The sequence below is a fragment of the Ambystoma mexicanum genome, chromosome 1q (genome assembly GCF_040938575.1).
Source record: "Ambystoma mexicanum isolate Mex_15411 chromosome 1q, UKY_AmexF1_1, whole genome shotgun sequence".
Classification (NCBI taxonomy): domain Eukaryota; kingdom Metazoa; phylum Chordata; class Amphibia; order Caudata; family Ambystomatidae; genus Ambystoma; species Ambystoma mexicanum.
Window position 1 is genome coordinate 518,034,604 of NC_090922.1, and position 22,208 is coordinate 518,056,811.

The 22,208-nt window shown below is 46.1% G+C and overlaps 1 protein-coding gene across 10 annotated transcripts in view; it reads left to right on the plus strand.

Moving 5' to 3' along the window:
• ARHGEF1 (Rho guanine nucleotide exchange factor 1) overlaps nt 1-22,208 on the plus strand; it is a 1,792,426-nt gene that overhangs the window by 475,712 nt on the left and 1,294,506 nt on the right. For all 10 annotated transcript variants that reach the window (XM_069640923.1, XM_069640913.1, XM_069640921.1 and 7 more), the window contains one exon: nt 7,411-7,508. In XM_069640923.1, the coding sequence (XP_069497024.1) occupies nt 7,482-7,508 (27 nt within the window). In that variant the 5' untranslated portion in view covers nt 7,411-7,481. The remainder of the gene's footprint in view (nt 1-7,410; nt 7,509-22,208) is intronic.

Consider the following 22,208-nt stretch of genomic DNA (forward strand, 5'->3'; position numbering starts at 1 on the left):
CTTTGGAACTCCCAGGTCAGCAGAGTATTTGCTATTTGTGGCCACACTTGTTCCAAAACATTGAGATTAGCACAGAATACGTTTTCGCACCACATAGTCATATGATGCCGGGCCATGAAAGAAAAGAACCAGCGTGCTAGGTTATTGTCAGAGATGCACGGTGGTGCTAAAGTGCAGGTCAGCAAGTCGAGTAGTGGCTTATGTTGCAAGCATGATTTGAGCACCACACACACACGGCAGTAGTGTGACACATCCAAGAGTCATCAACAGTGTGGGCTGGAGGTGTCATGCCGGACTCTAACCATGCAGAGCTGCCAGATGACTTCCTGATTAGGTCTAAATTGGGTTGGGTAAGTGCTGCCACTAAACCATGCCTATACAATTTAGGGTGCCAAGGCTTTCACCATTTCCTGAAAGTCGGATTTCGGTCTACCCTCACCTTACCCAACGTTTCGGGTCATGGTAATCTATCGCAGTCTATCCTGGACTTGGCTGATCCTTTCTTTCTTGGTCGTTGCAGTAGTAGTCAGAGACCTTAGCTTCATTCTCGGACAACAAAAGCCTTCACGCTTCAAGGGGTAATTTGGGCACTTGTTGAATCCACCATGCAGCCAATCCAAAGTTTTGTTCATAAAAACTGGTTTAAGTAAATATTCCTTTTTTCTAGAAACAAATTTGAGCGTACTTTTAACTTTCTTCACAATACGGTTCACGTTGCATGCTTTTGGAGCATCATGGCCCATGTTACCACTCTCCGTTTTACCTACTGGTGTAAGCCATTCCCTGTTTGTCTTTTTTTGTTACCCCTTTTTTCCCCCTCTATTCCCTCCCCTTTTTCCTTCCACACAGCCTATGGACTGGAAACCCATGGTTGAGGCATAGCGCTCCACTTTTAGGGCACGTGCAAGCACTCTGGGATTCTTATAGTGGCACAGTATAAAAACTTTACAACATAACTAGCTAGACGGTGTTGGGCTTTTAGTTTCACATAAAATCACGAGACCATTATGACAAAGCTAGTCATTAGACCAAATGCCATTCCAAACAGAGAATTGCTAGACTGTCGTGATATCTGTAGATTTCCTTACACATTGGGACCACACGAAAACACCAGCAGAGCTTTGGTAGAGCTACTCATGTTTTTTCCCACTGCAGTGCAAAGGAGAGAGTGTAATATTTCTGCCACTGCTCCCTCCTCCCCCGAGGGAACCCACTGACTGGCTCCTTGACCCTGCTGTTTTTGTAGGTGAGCTAGGTAGGATATCGGTATTTGGCAAATTAACTAATGGTCATTTAAGGCAATACATGGTAGTACAAAACATTTTCACTGTACATTTTTAGCTAAAACAAGCTTTCTCAATGATTATTTTTACATGATTTCTTTTAGTTTGAATGGCCGATGCAACTGTGAGTTTGATCATAAACCCTCCCTCTTGCAATTGCTTGAGCTGAGCAATTTAAGGTGTGACTGTGCCTATCGAACAAGACGGACATTTAATCCAGATGTATGCTTTTGCAGAATTGTAGAGAAAATGTTTCAGCAGTTTGCTGCAATCCAATATTTACCCATTTGGTCTTGTGACCAATCGAGAGTATTCACCCCTTCTCCCAGGGGGGAGCCACCCCCTTTGAGGCTAGGGATGTGAGCCTGCTCCCCTACCAACGAGATTGTCGAAGCAAGAAGGGCAAAAATAGCCCTAGAACGTAAATGGGGAATAATGCACAGTCCGCTTTTAAAGAACTTTTCAAAATCCTGACTGAATTTGAGTCATTCGTCATCTTTTCCACCCATTATTAAAGACTCCCTATAGTGTGAGGCCATTCCGTATGAGTTTGCCAATAAAATTGCGCGTCATCGCTTGTCTATCTCTAAACAGCTGACCAGATTAGTCCCCAAAAGTGAGCCCATTTTAGCAAATAACGCACACTCGGATTTATCCACAACAATCCCCAAATTCACATTTCATAGCTGCACTGAGGATGAGATCCTGGATGTTTTTAAGAACATGAAGTCTACCTCTTGTCTGGGGGACCCATGTCCTGTTGACATTCTGAAAGGGTCTCTAGATGCTCTGATCCCTTGGATCACAAACATTGTTCCCTTTGAAGCTGGTACTCTACCCTACATCCTGAAGGATGTTTGGGTTACTCCCTTGTGGAAAAAGGTTACCCTGGATACTGCAGCTCCTAAGAATTATATCCCTATTACTAATGTTCCTTATCTTTTGAAGATCTTGGATAGAGTTGCATACTTGCAGCTTCAGAATGTTATAGCTGAAAATAACTTGCTTAACAGCCACCAGTCAGGTTTTAGATCCCATCATGGCACAGAAACTGCTCTATTGGATCTTAAATCCAATATAACTGAAATTATTGAAAAAAGTCACCCAGCGCTTCTATTATTGCTTGATCTATCAGCATTTGATATTATTGACCACAAGCCTCTGCATAACAGATTAACTGTGGCTAACTGTTCGGAAACTGCCGCCAACTGGTTGTCCCGTTTCCTTGGTCCTAGGACATCTAGAGTGGCGGTGCCTCGAGCCCAGGCTAATCCCATAGTTCTGTCCTGTGGTGTACCGCAGGGATCATGTCTCTCACCCCTTCTGGTAAATATTTACGAAAGACCCTTCATTGACCTTTTGGACGATTTGGGTGTCCAATTTGCAAATTATGCGGATAACACCCACATCCTCTTTGAACTATCTGGAGTACTCTAAGGCCACAGATACAATAAATCTAGTTTACCATAAAATTCAGAACTGGTTAGCGGAAAGCTCACTCGCCCTTAATGACTCCAAGACCGAGCTTCTTCTTATGGCATCCGGTCCTCGCCTGAAGAAACTCCATACTCAATATTCTCACTTTAAAATTGCGGGCACTGTCATTGCTGTCAGTAACTCAGTGAAAACTCTTGGGGTATGTCTGGATGCTGAACATTCTATGAAGAAATAGGTCTCACAGGTACGATCATCATGTGGTCACGCAATCAAGCTGCTTCATCAGATTAGACCAATCTTTCCATTGTTAATGGAGCGCTCCTGGCGTCATTGCTTGCAAACTCAAGGCTAGATTACTGCAATAGTCTATTAGGCACCTCACAAGTCAATATCCACCGCCTTCAGACCACTCCAAACGGGGCTGTGAGAGCAGTATTTGGGCTCTCTCGGCACAACCATGTAACCGCTTTTAGGAGGAAATTGCATTGGCTTCCACTCACGCAGAGAATTCGGCATAAGACGCTGTCTCTTGCCTTTAAATGGCAGAATAAGCGAGCTCCTCTTTATCCGTCCAGGGGACTATCATCAAAACTCTCCCATCATGTGCTACGCTCCTCTGTTGTCTATCACCTAACTGAACGCACTTTCGCTTGAAAACATGTGGAGAAACTACCTTTGATTTTCATGCTCCGCGGGAATGGAACGCCCTTCCATCTGACATTAAAGCATCTCACTCTTTAACAATTTTTAAGAAAAGAATAAGAACTCTTCTCTTTAATCAGGCTGACTAACTTCTTCTGCTATTGATCTTTTGTACTATGGCTTCCTGCATTCCTCCCACTTGCTGTGCTCTAAGGCCTTTGGGCATGTAGCGCCCTACCCAAAAACTAAAATAAATATCTGCCTATATGGGATGGCCTTCAGTAACAAGTAATGTCCCTTTTGTTTGGCTTCAGGTAATGCTGCATCAAACACGACGCATGGATGAAAAGGGAATGCCCCTTTGAGTGTGGACTTGTATTTAACGAGGACTCATTGATCAGGGAGGGATAGAGAGCCATACCAGGGGAAGCCCTTGTCGCTGGAGGGGTGGAACAGTGTCGAGCCATGGAGCCTGTAGCAATTCGAGAAGGCGAGAATGCCAAAGGAAATTGCCAGAGGCCCAGTGCACCGAACAGCAGGGAATATGTGGCCAGGGCAGAGTCTTGTAGACCTTCCGACTTGGCGTAGTGACCACAAACAAGCTGTGGTGGCCCTGATCATCGCAGAGACCAGAGGTAACTAGAGAGACGAAATCTCACGTCGGCACACCTACGTCTAGCATACCAGCAGAGTGAGATGCTGAGTGCGAGTCTGCCGTGAAACCAAGAAAGAGAGGACATTGAGAGTTGAGGAAACAGACTGGTATGGATGCCGAACCCTGAAAAGCCTCCTGTGTTGAGAGAAGGTACCGGGGTGGAACGGAGAAGGGGGGGAGGCAGCCAGGACCACATGCATTAATTGGAAAGAACTGCAAGGTTAACTGTGAACCATTGAGAAAGCACAAATGTGAATATTTGGAAATAGCAAGGAAGGCTGTTGACAATATTGGGTGAGGGGAATTGAGTAAGCCCAAGTATCTATATTGTGAAATACCAAGGAACACTGTCAGCAATATTGAATGTGAGGCATTAAGAAAGCCAGAGTATATCTATTGGAGGAGGGAAAAAGAAAGTCATAACCGATATTGATGGGGGACATTAATAGAGCCTGAACCTATGTGTTCCAAGACACCAAAGAGGAGCGTTTCCAAGTATCAGTTGAGACATTGGGAAAGAACTATACCAGTTGTGAGAGAACAAAGATCATCAAATATAATTGTTCATAAAAACTGGAATGCATCATTAAAAGACTGAAAAGCGCTCTGAATTAAGTCCAAGTATTAATCTGAGAAATCCAAGAAAAAGAGAGTGGAACCCAATAGGCCCCAGGAGTGGTGGAGCTGCACCACTATAAAGGGTATACCAAACCCCAACCGAAGGAGAGTTCATTGTAAATAATCTGAATGGCTAAACGTAAGAGGACGAACTGTAGGAGATTACATACAGGAAAAACATGAAAAGAGGAAATCGAGGTCCTTGATAGGTCTCGCACCCTCTGGAGCCCCCAAAGAAAAGCTCAAACATCCAGATGAAGGGAAGGTGCCAGCAGATGTATCTTTTAGCAATGTTTTATTTATTAATTTGAGTGGTAGGGTGAGATAGAAGTAGGTTTTTGGACTGAGGACATTTTTCTTTGGAGTTTTGACTGATGTGAGCACCTGCAGTTGGGCAGAGAGCGTCCCTGTAGCAATAGGGCGAGTTAGACATTTTCCTTGTGTCTGGCTCCTTCTGACTCGCCAAATTCGACAGACTTTACTTCCCATTCCTAAGATTGCAAGAATTTAGCTAGCAGCAGTTTTTATCGGACTAGCTGGTGGTTGAGGGCAGTGGAGGAGATGCTGTCATTGCATGTTTGTTCACGGTCCAATGCTGAAATAAGCGAAAGTGAGAGGATCTACCTTCATTAGTCAATATATGACCAACTATACATCCTTCCATCTCCTGACCATTCTTCTGACGTTCTTGGATCGCACTACAACACTGAGCTGTCTCAGCCATCAAGCAAACAACGGTTGCCCATTGCACCAGCATAGAACCACTCATCTCACACTCCAATTAACCCGAGCACTAATACATGTGCTGGACTTCAGCAAGCAAGAATACTGCAATACTGTTCGGTGAAAATGTGTATTCCTAACAATTCCTGGATAATATCCTTGCCTTTGCTGCTAGAGTGCTTTTTATCCTGCTGCAGCCCTCCTCCACTCCCCCAGCCCAGTCCTTCTGGCACCAGTTCCGATAGACCAGAATACACAAAAGGACCCTATTAGTATTCAATCCCACTCCTTAAATTAAAAATCGTCCTTGGCCATTTCTGCTTTGGCCTTACCTTGAATACATTCTCACCATCTAAACTCTTTGGACTCTTTCTTCCCAAACTATCGAGTCCCCACGCAGAACCACATGTGTTCTGGCTCCTTGCAGTCTAGCGCCACTGCACTGTTATTGACAATGAATCGAACAAATGATTCCACCCATACTAAAAGCATATTCTCATCCCTGCCACCCACAAATTAACGATCCTCCTTGTGGCCCCTCCCATACCACATAACGGGCAGCATCAATGACCCCTGCTGTACACGACCCTACTCTGATAATCGTTGCCTGCACGACTCTCGTTTTTCCTACTTTTTAAAAGTTATATTTAGAGAGACTATCATTACCGTGTAATTTGCCTGTCGGTGTACAGACAGAAAGAAGGTTGCACAGATAAAGAGGTCAATTTGCCTTTTTGGATATTGCCATACAGTTCGTATTTAAACTGGCGCAGAATGTTCTTTGATCTTTACACCATTTTGAGTATATTTAACACCCGGAGGTCACATCCCTGTCTGTTCCCATTGTGGTATTTTCTAGCATATGCACAGATGTTCAGCAGGTTCGAGTTTTGTACCTTGTTTCTCGAGGATTTCCAAAGTTGTTGTGGCCCAATATACTGTGCAAAAATAAAGGTAATTGTGTGCTTTTGTCCAAATGAAGTCGCTGGTTAACTGTAAAGTCCTATTTAATGATTATGGCTGCTTTCCATGTATGAAGCCATGATATGCAAACCTAGCTTATAACATTGCTTTCAACAGTAGGCTGATCCTGAAGAGTGATGTGAAATAGTTAACAATTAGTCATTATTTTCAGCACGTGCAATTTAAACTTCTCTACCACTCTCATGAATTCTAGCGTTGCGTCTTGAAAAAAAGGTTTATAGATTGGTTCCTGTGGAGGTTTTTAGAAATGTGGTTGTTCTTCTTTGGACCTGCTGCCCTGTTTCCCTTGTGAAATGTCCTCCATAACATAGTTACCCTTCTGAATTTCCCCACCCTCATTCTCCCCTTCCTCTCATCATGACGGGCCACATGTTCACCACCCTCCTCAGACTGTATGCCTTGTACCCCTGACCGCCTGCCTCATTGACTGGATTGCCATACCCCTAGACTGGCCATCGTCTTGGCCATCCTGTACCCCCACTTGCCCCTTTGTCTGTTCTGTTCCCACCCACCACCATTGTCTGCCACCACCCCACCCCAAGACTGGTTTAACTGTCCCCCAGGTTCCTTTGTTAAACACCTCGACTGGCTTTCCTGTTCCCCCTCAAACACCCTCTCCTGACATCCCAACACCCTATGACCCCCACCCCAACACTGCCAGACTAGTCCTGTTTCCCCTTAACAGCCCCCCACCCCCGACTGGCGTTCCTATTCTCCCCCCCAAGCCCCTTCCTCATCTGGCTGCCCTGTTACCCATTCTACTACCCATATGTATTCCCCGCTTATGACTGGCCATCCTCACGCATCACTACCCCACCCCTCCTCCTACCCCCACCTTCCAGGTACCACCTGACTGGCTGCCTAGTTCAACCTTACACTGCTCTTCCCCACGCACACTGCTTGGCTGCCATCCACTTTTTCTTAACTCCCCACTACCGATTGGCTGTCCCATTCAGTTGCCATTTTACGGGCTGCTAGTTATCAGACTAGCCACCCGCACCAGTCTTCTAACAGTTCCACGTATTTCAATTGCTGTAATGGTCTACTCAATGTGTTTTTCTCTTCTAGGTTAGAGTGTTTGGAGTGTCCCTGGATAATGAGCAGCCTGTAAGGCAGCAGCTCCGGCTACAGGTGGTAGGATGGATTCCGAAGAGGCCTACAATGGGGTAAGCAACACTGCTTTTTGCCCCTAGCTTTTTAGCACTAAGAACTTTGTTTTAGGGCATGTCGTCAAAGCCCCTCCAAATTCAGATGAGTAGTGTAAGGGGTAATCCCTAAAGATAACCATGCTGGTTTAATAATAAAAACGTTCATAGATGAGGTCAACAGTCTTGGCTTTCCTATAGGCAGTCATCCCCCAGCTGATATATTTTTATCATTACACAACTTTTATATATATATATTTCTGTTAATCATCGCAGTAAAATGAAGAATATGCTACTTTTGTTCTTTACCCTTTCTTTGCAAAGAACTACAATGTTAACCTGTTACTACTAGTCTCTTCTTTCTCTCTAAAAAAGGAAGAGACAAGCTAAGAACTTTACTACAGAATTGTGCTCACAGGCTGAAGAATGAAGTGGCAGAATGCACAGTTGGTTAAGAATTTGTGTAGTTTCACTTTACCCATTACTTTGCAGACCGCGTTTTCAGGCAGGAATTAATGGTTTGATTCCCTTTACTGTTGGAAGAATTAAAATAACCGAGAATTTGCTGTATATTACGATATTGGCATAAAAAGGTATCCCTCCGCAGAGCGTGAAAAAGTGCTAAGCCATCATATACTTTCTATACCAATAATAATTTCCTCATACAGGTGAATAGCACACCTCTATAACGAGTAAATCCCCCCACCCCCAAGTAAAAACTTTTCTCACTTGCACGCCACTGCCACCTGCTGACAAACCCACATATGCAAATTTCTGCAACTCATGCAAATGTTAGCATGTTTCCTAGGTGGGGTCTTTCTCTCTTGCTTTTTCTCTTCTCATATCAGTCACTATGCCCCACAGACAAGAACATAAAAAGGAAAACTGAATATGAAGCCTCGAGCCCTGAGGGTATTCAATCCTTGAATACAAAAATCTTACAATATGTTGTGCTGCCCGCTTTCCCTGCTTTCCGACAGGGATGGGTCTCTTTTTTCCTGTTCTCATCATTAGTGTTTCCTTTACCCTGGTGCTAGTCATCCAACTAGTAATAACCACTGCACTCTTCCCAGTGAAAATATTAAGTATAAAAACAAATTCTGCAAAAAATGTATAGGTAAACCTATACCTACAAAAAGAGAATTAATACAAACACTGAGAAATGGGTTGGGCAATTTAGGGGTGGTGGGGTGAATGTTTGGGGGTAGAGTGGCCGGCACCCCTTTCCTCTTCTGAAAGGGCAGGAGGGAAGTGGCAGCATGTAGGAAAAAGGAATCCCTCACTAAACCCCTGCCTAAAGTCTCCTCCAAGGTGGCCAGGGATAGGCAGACGCTTCCTGATCCTGACCTTGGGGGTGGTGTACTGCGGGAGGTTCAACTGGGAGGAGACAAGGGCCAGGGAGGAGATCCCGTGAGATGAGACACACTATTTACCCAAAAGGGAAGAACCTTTTTAAAGTAAGCAGACATGTAATGGCTTATTGTCGTTATGATGTATCTGAACCCCGTATTAAGTCTGTTGATGTGGGCAAAGCTAGTTTGGCACCTTAAATTCCCCAAGGAAGGAAAAGAACATTTGGAACTTCCAAGGTTAAAAATCCCCCTTACTCCCAAAGGTACAGTGAAAGGAAACTTATCAATAATGGCTTGAACAAACTGCCTTGCTCTTTTCAAGTAAAATGTTGCGACTTTCTCTTAAATACAAATAAGAGAAGTAAATTTGCATTTAACAATAAGACATTGAAAAGAAAACCTAATCTTATTGTTAGGGACTACAAGTCCCATAATACCTTACATACTGGGAAAATGGCTCAGAGCAATGTTGCAGGGGAAGTCAGCCTGTTGGGCCTAATGGCCTACACTTGAGGGAAGCAGAGGCTGAAAAGGCCCACACGCTCGGGTGCAGGCCATTAGATGGAGCTGTAGCTGGAATAGTCTCAGCAGTAGCAGAAGCGGAGTACTGTGTTAGCAATCCAAGCAGAAGTGGGTGAAAGGAAGGGACGCCTGGACTTTACCCACTCAGATTTCAGCTGCCTGTCCTGTTCCCCAAAATCTGAAGTATAGAGGTTGCGCAGCAGAAGGCGTGAAGAAAGACTGCTTTTCCCCATGGGAACTTAATTACGCAGCAGGAAGCGTGCTGCAGACCATGGCTGACCGGTGTTGTGCAGCTGAGGGTCCCAGAAGCGAGAGAAGCTTCTTAACTGCGTGGCAGGGTTGAAGATACCTTCAACGAGGAGTGGTGTGTGTCCAAACAAAGCATGATGCAGTCCCAGCCCTGCAGCACGCGAAGGGAGCAAGTCAGAAGACAGTGAGTGTTACCGAGCATTCTGATCTGTTGCGTGAACAGAGGCCGACAACTGTATCAAGCAGAATCACTTGTGTATGAGTAAAAGCTGTCGTAAACCAAACGTTGATTGTCGGACAATGAGAAGTACGAAAAGTTGCACTCTGGTGTAAAGGAACATCATTAATTTCACTTGTGTGAGAATGAAACACGTTAATTGCATAATAATCTCTGAAAACAGATGAAAGTCTGGTTGCATGTGCCTAAAAGTGATTGAGGTGAAGGTTAACCTAAGAATCCATTATGAAGCAGCTGAAAACAATGCGATACTAAAGTTAAGTGACTGAACATTTTATAATTGTGAGTTTAAGGAACAAGCATTGTCCAAGCCGAGAGTTAATAAAGTATTTCCCAAAGCCAAAGTGGTGCAAGCATTGCCCAAGGCCAAGAGAAACACAATGTTGACAGAGCCAAGAGTTATTCAAACAATGTTCAAAGCCTAAAGAGACTAACAACACGGCATACCAGTTGATCTGCTCCAGTTGGCAGAAAGTAAAGAGGCAAATGCAGGGTTGTAAAAAGGGTGAAGCTTGCTGATGGTGATTGTTTTCCTAAAGGTTCAAGTAACTCACATTGCCAAAACCCACAAGGAGGACAAGTGGCATTTTGGTTGTTGATGCTGCAGAAAAAAAGTGGCAAAGAGGCTGCCCTTGATATGAAGAAGAGTGCCTTGCTTACTTGAAAGTCTTGAGGTACACTAAAGTGAATCTTGTCTTTTGTGAAAAAGTAGTTTAAAGTCACAGAAGTTACAAACTGCTAAAGCTGTGGTGATACTTGTGGTATTCAGTAGATTAAAACGTAAGAAGCACAGTTGAATGTGGAACACTATGCGACAGGCGAGTAGGCCCACATAGTGAATCTTTGCAGAAGTGAACCTGATGTAAGAGTTATTCAGGTGAAAGTAGAAGTGCTGAGGAGTCACCCTGACAGAGATATAAATTGTGATTCATAATAATATAAAAACAGAAGTGAAAACAGTGAACATTTAAAAAGAAAATCTGACAAAACTGTATTTCTTTGACATATATAAATTGTGGCAAAGCATCTTGACCTGGAACATCATTGATGCTGTTTGATGAAGTGGAAAAATCATTGTTCAAGGAGTAGGAGAAGCTTCTGTTGGTTGACCATTGGCTGACGGAACTTTTGTTTGATACAGTGAAGGAGTCAATAATTTAATTGGAACTTTGTGAAACGTATTTCCTTGTTTTCTTTTTGTTGAACATTGGAATTTAATCTAACTTGAAATCTGGGGAAGGGGAACTTGCCCAAGTTATCAAGAGACTGTGAATATATTAGAAGTACAACTGTTGATATTATTGTGAATTGCCATATATTTTCTTGTATGTTTTATGTTTGCCTGATGGCCAGATATCCCTTGTGAGAGTTTCCTTTAGTTTTTGATAGGCAGGGAAATCCTCATGAGGATAATTAGGCGTTTGTTGAAACGTATAAAGATATAATGGCAATTTGAGAATTCATCAAAGTTGTTCGTCTCCCATTCCTGACCCCTCACAAAGGGATACAGTGCCGTGGAAGAGTGGAACGCATGGGTGATAGGTTTAGGTTTATTTGGTTTTTACTGGAATACTTTGCCATTTTTACATTGAAAAATAGTTTTGTGGTTTGTACTTTCATAGTTTGTGCTCAATATTTTTATTTATTTTATCATGGAGCCTTGTAAACACATGAACCATTGTCTGTGTATTGCCATCTGAGTTTCCTATGGAATTACGCCCACATGCAACAACTGTTTCAGTAAATGAATTTAATTGGCAGCCAATTGCTGCCCGGTTCCTTCAGGTTTAGTAGCTTTCTTTACATTACAGCTCTTCTTTTTTTTATTTTTTTTATCTTTTAATGATTTAAGCAAAACGGACAGAAAAAACCTGACACACCATTATCATATACAATAGCAACAGCCTTTTCTCATAGCATGTCATAAAACCTGCCCCCAAAATCACCCCTATTCCCTCCATAACCCCCCCTTTTGCCTGCTGCCCACTCTTGCTGTAAACACTCTACATTCCATCGAGTAGGAGCCACATTTACTCTTGCTAGGGTCTATCCACTTCCACTTCCACTTCTACTTCTTCGATATCCCGCGAGATAATAGACACACGCAAGTAGACCGCTATATGCAACCAGTTAAGGGATTGAACCCAATTATTGAGGAGCACCGATAAGAAAATAATGTGGGGGCATGAAACGTATAAGAAACGCATAGGTTTGCGTGAATGACCAATATTAGTGCCCTGATTTGAGGAAGGCCTTATGTACGGCCGAAACACGTGTCATCTACAAGGGCAAAACTGTTAATCTACAAGGGCTAATTTGTCTGAATAAAAGAATTTTGTTTTTGCAAAACGACTTCTTTGGCACTGTCTTCTGAGTCATTTTTTAACAATCGCTCAGTGATTCACTCCTAAATCCCCACATAGGTATGAGCGCCTTTGGGGCAAGATATTGCCACTGCAGTCTGAGTGGGGCATGATCCGGCAATACTCTGCCTTCATACTGGGCATGTGTGATCTGATGGACCAGGTCTTTCCCTACAAAAAGGTAATCTATCCTTGTATGTACTGCATGTGGCGCTGAAAAAATGGGAGTAGTGTCTAGCGTCTGGACGGAGAACTCTACAGCCGTTTTCCAAGACTAAGGAATCCAGGAGCATCTGTAAAGTTCTGGCAGGTAGAGCAGGTTTAGTATATTTGGTGTCTGACCTGTCTAGGGTTGGGTTCAACGTGCAGTTGAAGTCTCCCCCTCCCATATCATGTTACTCTCCCGATACGGGCTTAAGCGTGGATATTAAGTCTGGAAAAACTTGACAGCACTATGATTAGGGGCATGCGTGTTGACTAAACATGCATCTACTCGTTCCAGGTGGCCTTGTACTCAGCACCATCCTGCCCTCGTTATCTGTTTTGATGGGAGTCATTTTGGAAGGTTCCGAGGGCCCTATCCAGATCAATACCCTGCGAGCGTAAGCGAAATATTTTACCAAATACCTGCCCTCTCCATTTACTAGCAGGTAGTACGTGTTCGCTTCAGAGATCTCGGCGCGCCTCCGTTCTTCTGAGTTATTTCTCTATCGGTTCTTCGAACTTGGTTTGTGAAGATTGTATCTTGTCTTCCTCTTCTTCCGTCCCGCGGCCGGGTTTCAAGAAGTGGCAGGACTGCAGTTCCTAGATGTTGCTGACGGACCCGCACGACACCTGCCTCTGGTGCCTCGGGGAGGACCACGCTACGGACGATTGTGACGAATGCCAGTCGCTCACGTCGAAGGCCTTGCAGGAGCGGAAAAAGCTGCTTTCGGTAGGTAGGGTTTCCAAACCCCGTAAACTGAGTTCCACTGGACTTTCCACCGACGATTCGAGGGGCGACTCTCTGCGTCGTCGGCGTAAGTCCAGAGGGTCTCGGTTCCGCAGTAGGTCCTGCCATTCCTCTGCGTCTTCGAGGCACTCACGGAAGCGCCGTCACCGGTCGCCTTCCTCCTCTGAGGACTTTGCCCGACGACGGGTTGTTTGTCCCGGCAAGCATTCTTCTCCTGCGAAATGGGATGCCTTCCGTAAGGAAATGATGGCGATTTTTGAGTTGCAGGGTTCGGGTCCGTCCACGCCTTCGACAGAAGCCGGCCGTGACTGTGCTAGAGCCACCACTCGCACGCCTTCGGGCTCGGGTGGGCGGCGCGATCATTGAGCACCTTCGAGGTCTCGATTGGACAAGGTGGTTCGCTCTAGCCATGCCCGCTCCAGGGCTTGGTCCTTGACGCCCTCGAGACCGTTGGAGCCTGTGAGGTCTTCTAAGAAGACGTCGACGCCATTGGCGCCATGACCTTCGAGCGGTTCCCTCGAGGCTCCGGCTCCGAGGAAGCCATCGGCGCCGAGGGCGGTGAAGGACACGCTCGGGGCACCACCCTCGAGGCCTGTGTCGAAACCGTTGGCGCCACGCTCGACGTCGGTGCCGATTCCATCGGCGCCCTCTATGCCTTTCTAGGACGCTTTGTCGGAGGTGCCCCGTAGACCGGTGGAAACCCTGAGAAAGGCTCTGGCCAAGTCCAAAAATGTGTTTGTCCCTTTTTCTGTGCCCCAGTTCCAACCTCTGGATTATATTTCTGAGGTGGAAGAAGGGTCTGAGGAAGGAGGTTTGGTTCCTGATGAGGTGCCTGATGACTTGTTATCTGGTCATAGCCAGATTGAAGATCTGCGTCAGTCGTTGCTCGACGGCAGTGGTCTGGACACCTCTCCAGAGGTGTAGTTTGGTAGGCCTGAGCCTGGCAATCACGGCAAGTCTTCGTACCGGCGGCTCATGTCGAGGGTGTCAGAGTATTTGGGATGGTCTGCACCACCAGTGGATTTTCTGCAGGATGACCTGACAGATATCTTGGACCAAGGTCCACCAACTGACCCGGTACTGCCATTCCATATGGCGCCTTGCAAAGAAGGGCGGCGGCGGCTTGGACTGCTCTGGAGAGTCTCCCGGCAGTGGGAAAGTCGTTGCCGAAAAAATACTGCCAAGCCAGTGGCGACCCCAGCTACTTGTCCGTGCACCCTACTCCGGAGAGTTTGGTGGTGCAGACGACTACGGTCCCGGCTAAACAGGCGTCGTACCCTACCATCCCTCCTGATGAGGGCGACCAGCGTTTTGACGGTTGGGCGAAGAAAGTGTTTTCTTCAGGGGGTATGGCTTTGAAAGCAGTTATCTCCGTGAGTGCCTTAGCACGTTTCACTCACACTCTGTGGAATTGTTTCCTTAGCGGCTGAACGTATTCCCGAAGGGGAGGAACAGGATGGCTTTCTTGCCCTTGTAACGGATGGCAAGGATGCCATGTGTGAATCCGTTCAGTCGGGCCTGGACGTGGCAGACTGTGTCAGCCGGTCCATGGCGGCGAGCACCATAATGCGCAAATGTGCGTAGTTGTGGAAGTCAGGGTTTGCTCCGGATGTACAAGCCTGACTTCTCAACATGCCCTTTGATGGTGAACATCTTTTTGGCAGCAAGGCTGGCGAGAGTCTTGAGAGGTTGCAGACCTCCAAAGCTGCAGCAAAGTCGTTGAGCGCTGCAGTTCGCCAACCTCCGCCTTTTCGTCCTAGGGGACAGCAACGGAGGGGAGGTTCCTTTCGTTATTACTCAACCTTTGGTAAATCTAGGGGAGTTGCAAGTCAAAGGGGCCAACGTGGGAGTACCAGAGGTGGAAAACAAGGTACTCGAGGTGCCAAGGCCGCTCAAACAGTTGCCTCTTTGCCCTCAGGCACTGCCGCAGCCGCTTCAGCTCATACATGAGGCCATGTCCCATGGTTCGCCGGTTGGGGGAAGGCTGGCACATCATCTTGTAGAATGGCGTGCCATTACTTCAGATGTGTGGGTTCTGGAGATCATAGCCCACGGCTACTGTCTTCCTTTCCGGCAGAGGCCTCACGACAATCCACCAGGGAATCTCTCTTTGAACAGTCCAGATCCGCTCCTTGCGCAGGAAATCAATCCCTGCTGGAGAAAGGCACCATAAAACTGGTGCCTGTAGCGGAGAGGAACAAGGGATGGTATTCCCCTTATTTTTTGATTTCAAAGAAAGACGGCGGATTGAGACCCATCATGGACTTGCGCGGTTTGAACAAGCTCCTCAGGAAGGACAAGTTCATGATGGTTAATCTCTCTCAAGTCCTCCAGGCCCTTCAACTTCAGGACTAGCTGGTGTCTCTCGACCTCAAGGATGCTTACTTTCATGTGCCGATTCATCCCAAGCACAGGAAGTACCCGAGGTTCGCGTTTGGTGACTCGCACTTTCAGTTTCGGGTCCTGCCGTTCGGATTGACCTCTGCCCCGAGGGTCTTCACCAAGCTCATGGTGGTGGTGGCAGCGTATCTCGGGAAAGGGGGGATTCACATCTACCGCTACCTGGACAATTGGTTGATCAAGGCGCGCTCTCCCGAGCACGTCCTGGATCATCTGTCCATCGCCTGCCACTCCCTTCACAGGCTGGGCTTCTCCCTCAACTTAATGAAGTCCCACTGGACACCAACCCAGCGGCTCCAGTACATCAGAGCAGTGCTCGACACATCCCTGGGGCATTGTTTCCCTCCCCAGGTGAGGGCTCATCACATTCTGCAGATGGTACACAAGTTTCAACATGCCCAGAGTCTCCCGTCGTTCGAGTTCTTGAGGTTGCTCGGCCTCATGGCATCCTGCATTCTTTTAGTGGCAGAGGCCAGGCTGCGGATGAGATCTCTGCAGTGGGCTCTCAAGGTGCAGTGGTAACAATCCTCCGGCAGGATGTCTGACCTCGTTCAGGTGCCGCCCTCGGTCGCCCAGGATCTCATGTGGTGGGCCGTCGAAGGCAAATCTGATGAAGGGGGCTCTATTTTGGCTACCCTGTCCGGAGGTGACGATCATGACGGATGCATCGCTCACGGGATGGGGAGCTCATGCCAACAAGTTGACAGCGGTCGTTGGTCTCCGTCGGAGTCCAGACTCTGTATCAATCTGTTGGAGCTGCGAGCCGTCAGGCTTTCCCTGAAGGCTTTTCTGCCAACTGTGCGAGGGGAGAATGTCCTGATTCTTACGGACAACACAGTGGCCATGCACTACCTCAACAAAAAGTGGGGGCAGGGTCACTTCCTTTGTGCAGAGAGGCGATGCAGCTCTGGTTCTGGGCCATCCAGCAGGAAATTTCGATCTCGGCAGTTCATCTGGCCGGAGACTAAAACAAGACAGCCGACGCTCTGAGCAGGCAGAGCACGATCTCTCACAAGTGGGAGCTGGCTCAGGAGATTCTCTTGGAGATCTTCTACCTTTGAGGGACCCCACAAGTGGATCTCTTCGCCACCAGTGTCAACCGGAAGTGCGAAAGGTTCTGCTTGCGGGAATTTCCTCCAAGAGGAGCCTTAGGAGACGCGTTCGTGGTGGAGTGGTCCTTCCCACTGCTGTACGCGTTTCCTCCAGTCCCCGTCATTCCGCAAGTGCTGCGGATGTTATGGAGGTTCGGTTCCTGGATGATCCTCATTGCTCCGGCATGGGCCCGGAGAACGTGGTACCCAGACCTTCTCGACTTGTCCATCTGCCCTCCACGCCGTCTTCCCTACCGAGACGATCTGCTCTCACGGGAGGGGGGTCTGGTTCTCCTTCCAGAGGTCAAATCCCTCAACCTTCATGCTTGGCTTCTGAAAGGTTGAGGTATAAGGATTGGGACCTCCCTGAAGACGTGATGGAGGTGTTGCTTTCGGCCAGACAGGCTTCAAGAAAGTCCCTGTACCATTGCCATTGGAGAAAGTTCTGCGACTGGTGCTGGGTTAAGAATGTGCATCCTTTTTCATGTGATATTCCTGTGGTTCTGTCTTTTTTGCTTTCCTTAGCCCACAAGGGCCTGCAAGTGGGTACCATTGAAGGTTACCTGGCGGCGCTGTCCATCTTTAAGCGCTCGTCTGAAGAGTGTTCTTACTTTAAAATTCCTTTAATTTCTCAGTTTCTGAAAGGCCTCACTAATTTGTTTCCACTCTCACCTTTCCAGGTGCCCGGTTGGGACTTGAACCTGGTTCTAAAATTCCTAATGGGTGCTCCATTTGAGCCTTTACATTCTTGTCCTTTGAGACTGTTAACCCTTAAAACTGTATTTTTAATTGCGGTCACTTCCGCTCGCAGAGTGGGTACTCACTCAGGCACTTTCTGTTAAGCCACCCTTCACAGTGTTTCATAAGGGCAGGGTTGTCCTTAGGGTTCGTTCTTCCTTTCTTCTGAAAGTGGTGTCGGAATTTCATTTAAGCCAGAAGGTCATTCTTCCGGCATTTTATCCTCCTCTGCATCCTGGTAAGGAAGAGGAGAGGCTCCATAGGTTGGATCCTAGGAGAGCTTTAAGTTTCTACATTTCACGCATGTCCCGGGTCAGAGTGGACGATCAGCTCTATAGGATACGCTGAAAGGCGTTTGGGACAAGCTGTTACTAAGCAGACTTTGTTCAAGATGGATTATCTTGGCAATTTCTGAATGTTACCGCTTGGCTGGTAAGGACCCTCTGGTAGGCTTACGGGCCCATTCTACTAGGGGTATGGCTACCTCTACTGCCCTGCAGAGGGGTGTTCCTATTCGTAACATCTGTGAAGCAGCCACATGGGCTTCGGTCCATACTTTTGTACAACACTGCTCCCTAGATTCTATCCTTGGGCAGGATCTGGCCTTTGGCAAGGCGGTCCTCTATTCTGCAATTTGATTGGGCATTCTACATTTCTAAATTCTAAATTCTTTTCACTCCTCCATACGTTGGTACTGCTTTGGCAGTCTGTCCTAGATATTTAATACGATGGAGGACCCAATCCCCTCGAAGAACAAGTTACTTTCTTACCTGGTAACGTTCTTTCGATGGGATCGTCTGACGATATATTCAATATCGCTCCCTCCCAACCTGCCCCGCTACAGAATTTCTTATGCAATTGCAGCTTACGTTTCCGCAAGGCTTTTTTTGGTCATACTGGCAGAAGATTGGCACCACACGTTCTGGGGAAAAAACTACAACTGAGGCTACGGGCATCGTGCGTCCTCCTTATAACATCCGGTGACGTCGGCTCGACCGAGGCCCTCGAGGACAGCGTATCGACGTCATCGAAGCAGGACACAGAAGCCGAAAATGTTCCCAAGCAGCACAGCTGTGGTGATTACCTGTCATAGATATGGAATACATCGTCGGACCATCCCATCGAAAGAACGTTACCAGGTAAGAAAGTAACTTGTTCTTCTCAGGGCGCCTGCTCGACTGCACACATCTGCTGCTTCCTTTGTTATGCCCCTGCCATGTTTGTTCCTGGTACCACCGGAGGGTCCTTTGTTACACTGTGCATTTCTCGTCCACACTGCAACTGCAATGCTCTCCATTTCAGATGGACAATCTCGAGGTATTTACACACATTTCCCGACGTTAACTGACCATACGTTTGCCTTATGGTGTGCTTTTGCTTCGGATCATGACTGATCAGGCGGGAGCCTTCCAAGGAGCCGTCCTACTCCATCGCCTGCTAACAACGCCCCCACATTGCAGCTTTTTTTAGTACAATGTTACTACTTTCCCATTCCCTTCGATTCAAACATCCAAACCACCACCTTCTTAAATGGCATTAAACCAGTAACAGCCTTTGGAGAAGGCTTGAGTCATACAAATACCAACGTGATTATCTATTCCCTGCCATTAGTGAGGCTTGGAAAATTGAACAATTGGCTATTCAAAGTACATTCCCCGACAAACGGTTCAGGCTAGCTAGCGATGGACAGTGCGACAGCCCCGGAAGTACTGCACCTACCATTTGCAGGACATGGAAAGTAAGAAAATTGTGAGTTCGGTGGTCGTGCAGGTGTCCCAATGTAAATCCTCAGAGGGCATGGAGAAACTTGGCTTTATAAAATCACTGGAAGATCTACAATCGAGGGGAATGCAAATCGACCTCTTAGCCACGGACAGCCACTTTTCAATAGCCAAGACAATGAGAGAGCAGTATCCAACTATTAAACATCAATTTGATGTATGGCATGTTGCCAAATCAATCAATAAAAAAATCTCAGCGGCAGGGAAAAAAAAAGGTTTTGAAAGTATTTCACAATGGTCCCAGTCTATCAGCAACCATCTTTGGTGGAGCTCCAAAACATGTGATGTGTCTGTGGAAATTCTACTGGAAAAATGGCTGTCACTAATGCACCACTGTTCCAACGTTCACCACTGGACAGAAAACCAACATTTCCACTAATGTGAACATGGTTGCCAGTTATATGTTTGAAAACAAAAGGATCGAATGCCTTTTCATCGACAGTCAAGGGACTGAAAAAAAGGCACGGATTTATTTATTTATATTTTATTTTTATTTTTTATGAGGGGGTTCCCCTCCCCAACCCCCTGTTTACTTTATTAAAAACATTTTTTTACCAACCCAAACTAAAAAAAATATATAAATAAATAAAAAAAATTGGACCCTTTTTTTTCCCATCCTTTTGCATTCGAGCAAAAGATCATTCGATCCTTTGTTTTCGATCCTTTGACTGGACACCTGTGAACATGGCCCTTTGTCCCCAGAGCAGGCACGGAAGAAGTGGTTGATCCCATCTTCACCTCCACACAAAGCCCTTGAGAAGATTGTGTTTGATACAACTCTATCAAGGGATCTCAAGGGACTCACAGAATTCTGTCGCACAGGAGATTTGGAGGTGTTCCACAATATGTGCCTAAAGTACAGGAAAAAGAGATTGCATTTCGGCATCCAAGGGATGATTTCTAGGACTTTACTAGCGGTATTAGCACATAAGGAGAATGTAGGCCGGGAACTTTCTAGGACTGCAGGAAACTTGGGGATGCTTCGCTACACTATGGCCTTTACGAAAAGAAGCAAAAAAATGGGTTGTCAAACCAGTATATGAGAAAATGGAATTCGATTTTGTGAAAGATCTTATTGTTAATGTTGTAGAGATGCATACTCATGGAATTGTGTACAAATCTGTTCAGAGCACACATACTTTGCCACAAAATATTGCCAACGTGCCATGGCCACCCAAAGCAGAGCTCATTCAATCGTTCAAATCCCAGTACAAATGATTACCATCTGTTATTATTTTTGACAAAAATGTTTTAATAAACTGTACAAATAAAGTATGCAATTTGTCTTTTGAAATCTATCCTCTTGGTCCTTTTTTAAAAAAAATAGTACAATTATTACGATTGCTTTCACATTTCACAGTTTAGTCGAGCTACTGTGGGACCTTCATTTTTCGTGTTAATGACCAATGGATAGCAGTGTGTAAGAATGTTAGGGTTTTGGCAGTTACCTTGCCATAAAGTTCCCCAAACAGCTGAACATCTGCTCGTCACACAAAAGGGATTAGACCTAGGACACAAAACATTCTAGGCACGAAAGAGGTACTGACTGTCAAAACATGCCATTGGGTAGGAGGCCATGAGATAAGCAGAGGTGGACCTATTACTAGACACATTTTGACTCAGTTTTTGTGTTACATCGACTATAGTTTGGGAGTAGGGGGCATTCTGTCATTGGCAAGTTTCCCCTACACCTCAGCAGCGCCACGAACAAAGAGCAGTGACAGACCCCAATTTTTTCATCCTGTGCCCGTGCTTCAAAATTCATGTTCTCATGGATGCGTTGACATTGGATGTTGCAAAGTAAGAAAGTATGTTCATTGTGAGTGAAGGTCAACAGCTTTGAATTTTTGCTTTGGAGCTGGGAGGCCCACTAGTCCCGCGCCCAGTAAAAGGTTCTATTGTTTTTTGACCTTGAGAGGCAGAGACCATTCTGAAAGGGATTGAATTGAGGGTCGCAGGGGGGTGTAATAACGTATGATATAAGGTTCCCCATTCCGAAACTGGACCTAGTTGCATATAAGTTCAGTTTATGAAAATTCGCTGACCCGAAAGGAGGAGACTGCATTACGCCAAGAGAATGGAAATGCCGAATATAATGTAAGTTTCTCTTTAGACGATTTTATACCAGAACTAGTTGAAATACGAACAGCTGACCGTTATTGCTGGGTCACATTGGACTTGTTCGTTCTGTGTGGCATATTGCAATGAAGTGCTAGTACAACCTTTGTGCTGGGCTATCTACCGGGCACATGGGCAGGCCAGCATCGAGACGCATGTAGACCACCACTCGTTTCTCTTTGGTTCTACGCTAATACATCATTACATTGTTTGTCCACCTCGAATTGTTGCCCCAGTTTACGCATTACGTTTAGAGCTCAACATACTCCATTGCACTATCCTCGGAAACAAATAGCGGAGTACTTTGATATTCCACGTTGTATTCTCTCGGTTCACATTGTCACCTCTGCGCTAATAAAGAAAATGATTAATTGTAATAAAGATCAGCTACTGAGACACATTCCGAAGGGATTGTGTCCTCCGACGTATTCCTTATCTTGATAGATTACATCCCAGCTTGCTGGCCTCGGAAATTATTTCAGTAGAGGGCGCAATGTGTCGACGTCCCTAGACAGCCACCGTCTTGGCGCCGACGTCATTGTGCGTATAAATGGACTCGTGCAGCGACCGTTGCTCAGTTCCGTTGTTTTTCCACGCTTCGTGGGCCTCGGAATCGTGTTGCTCATTTTTTCTTCAAGTAGATTCTACTTATTCTTCGAAGATATCATCTTTTTTCGATGGCTTCCTCATCCGAACTGTCGACTCCACGGTCCGGCTTCAAAAAGTGTCACGATTGTGAGAAGAAAATGTCGTTGACAGATCCTCACAGCATCTGTGGTGCCTGGGATCGGAGCATCACTGTTCGGAATGCGAGGACTGTATGTCCATGACGGCGAAAGCCTTGAAGGAGCGTAAGGGGAAGCTAGAAAGAGGTAAGACTCTTAAAACTTCTACTCCTTCGAAAGTATCCTCGGCAG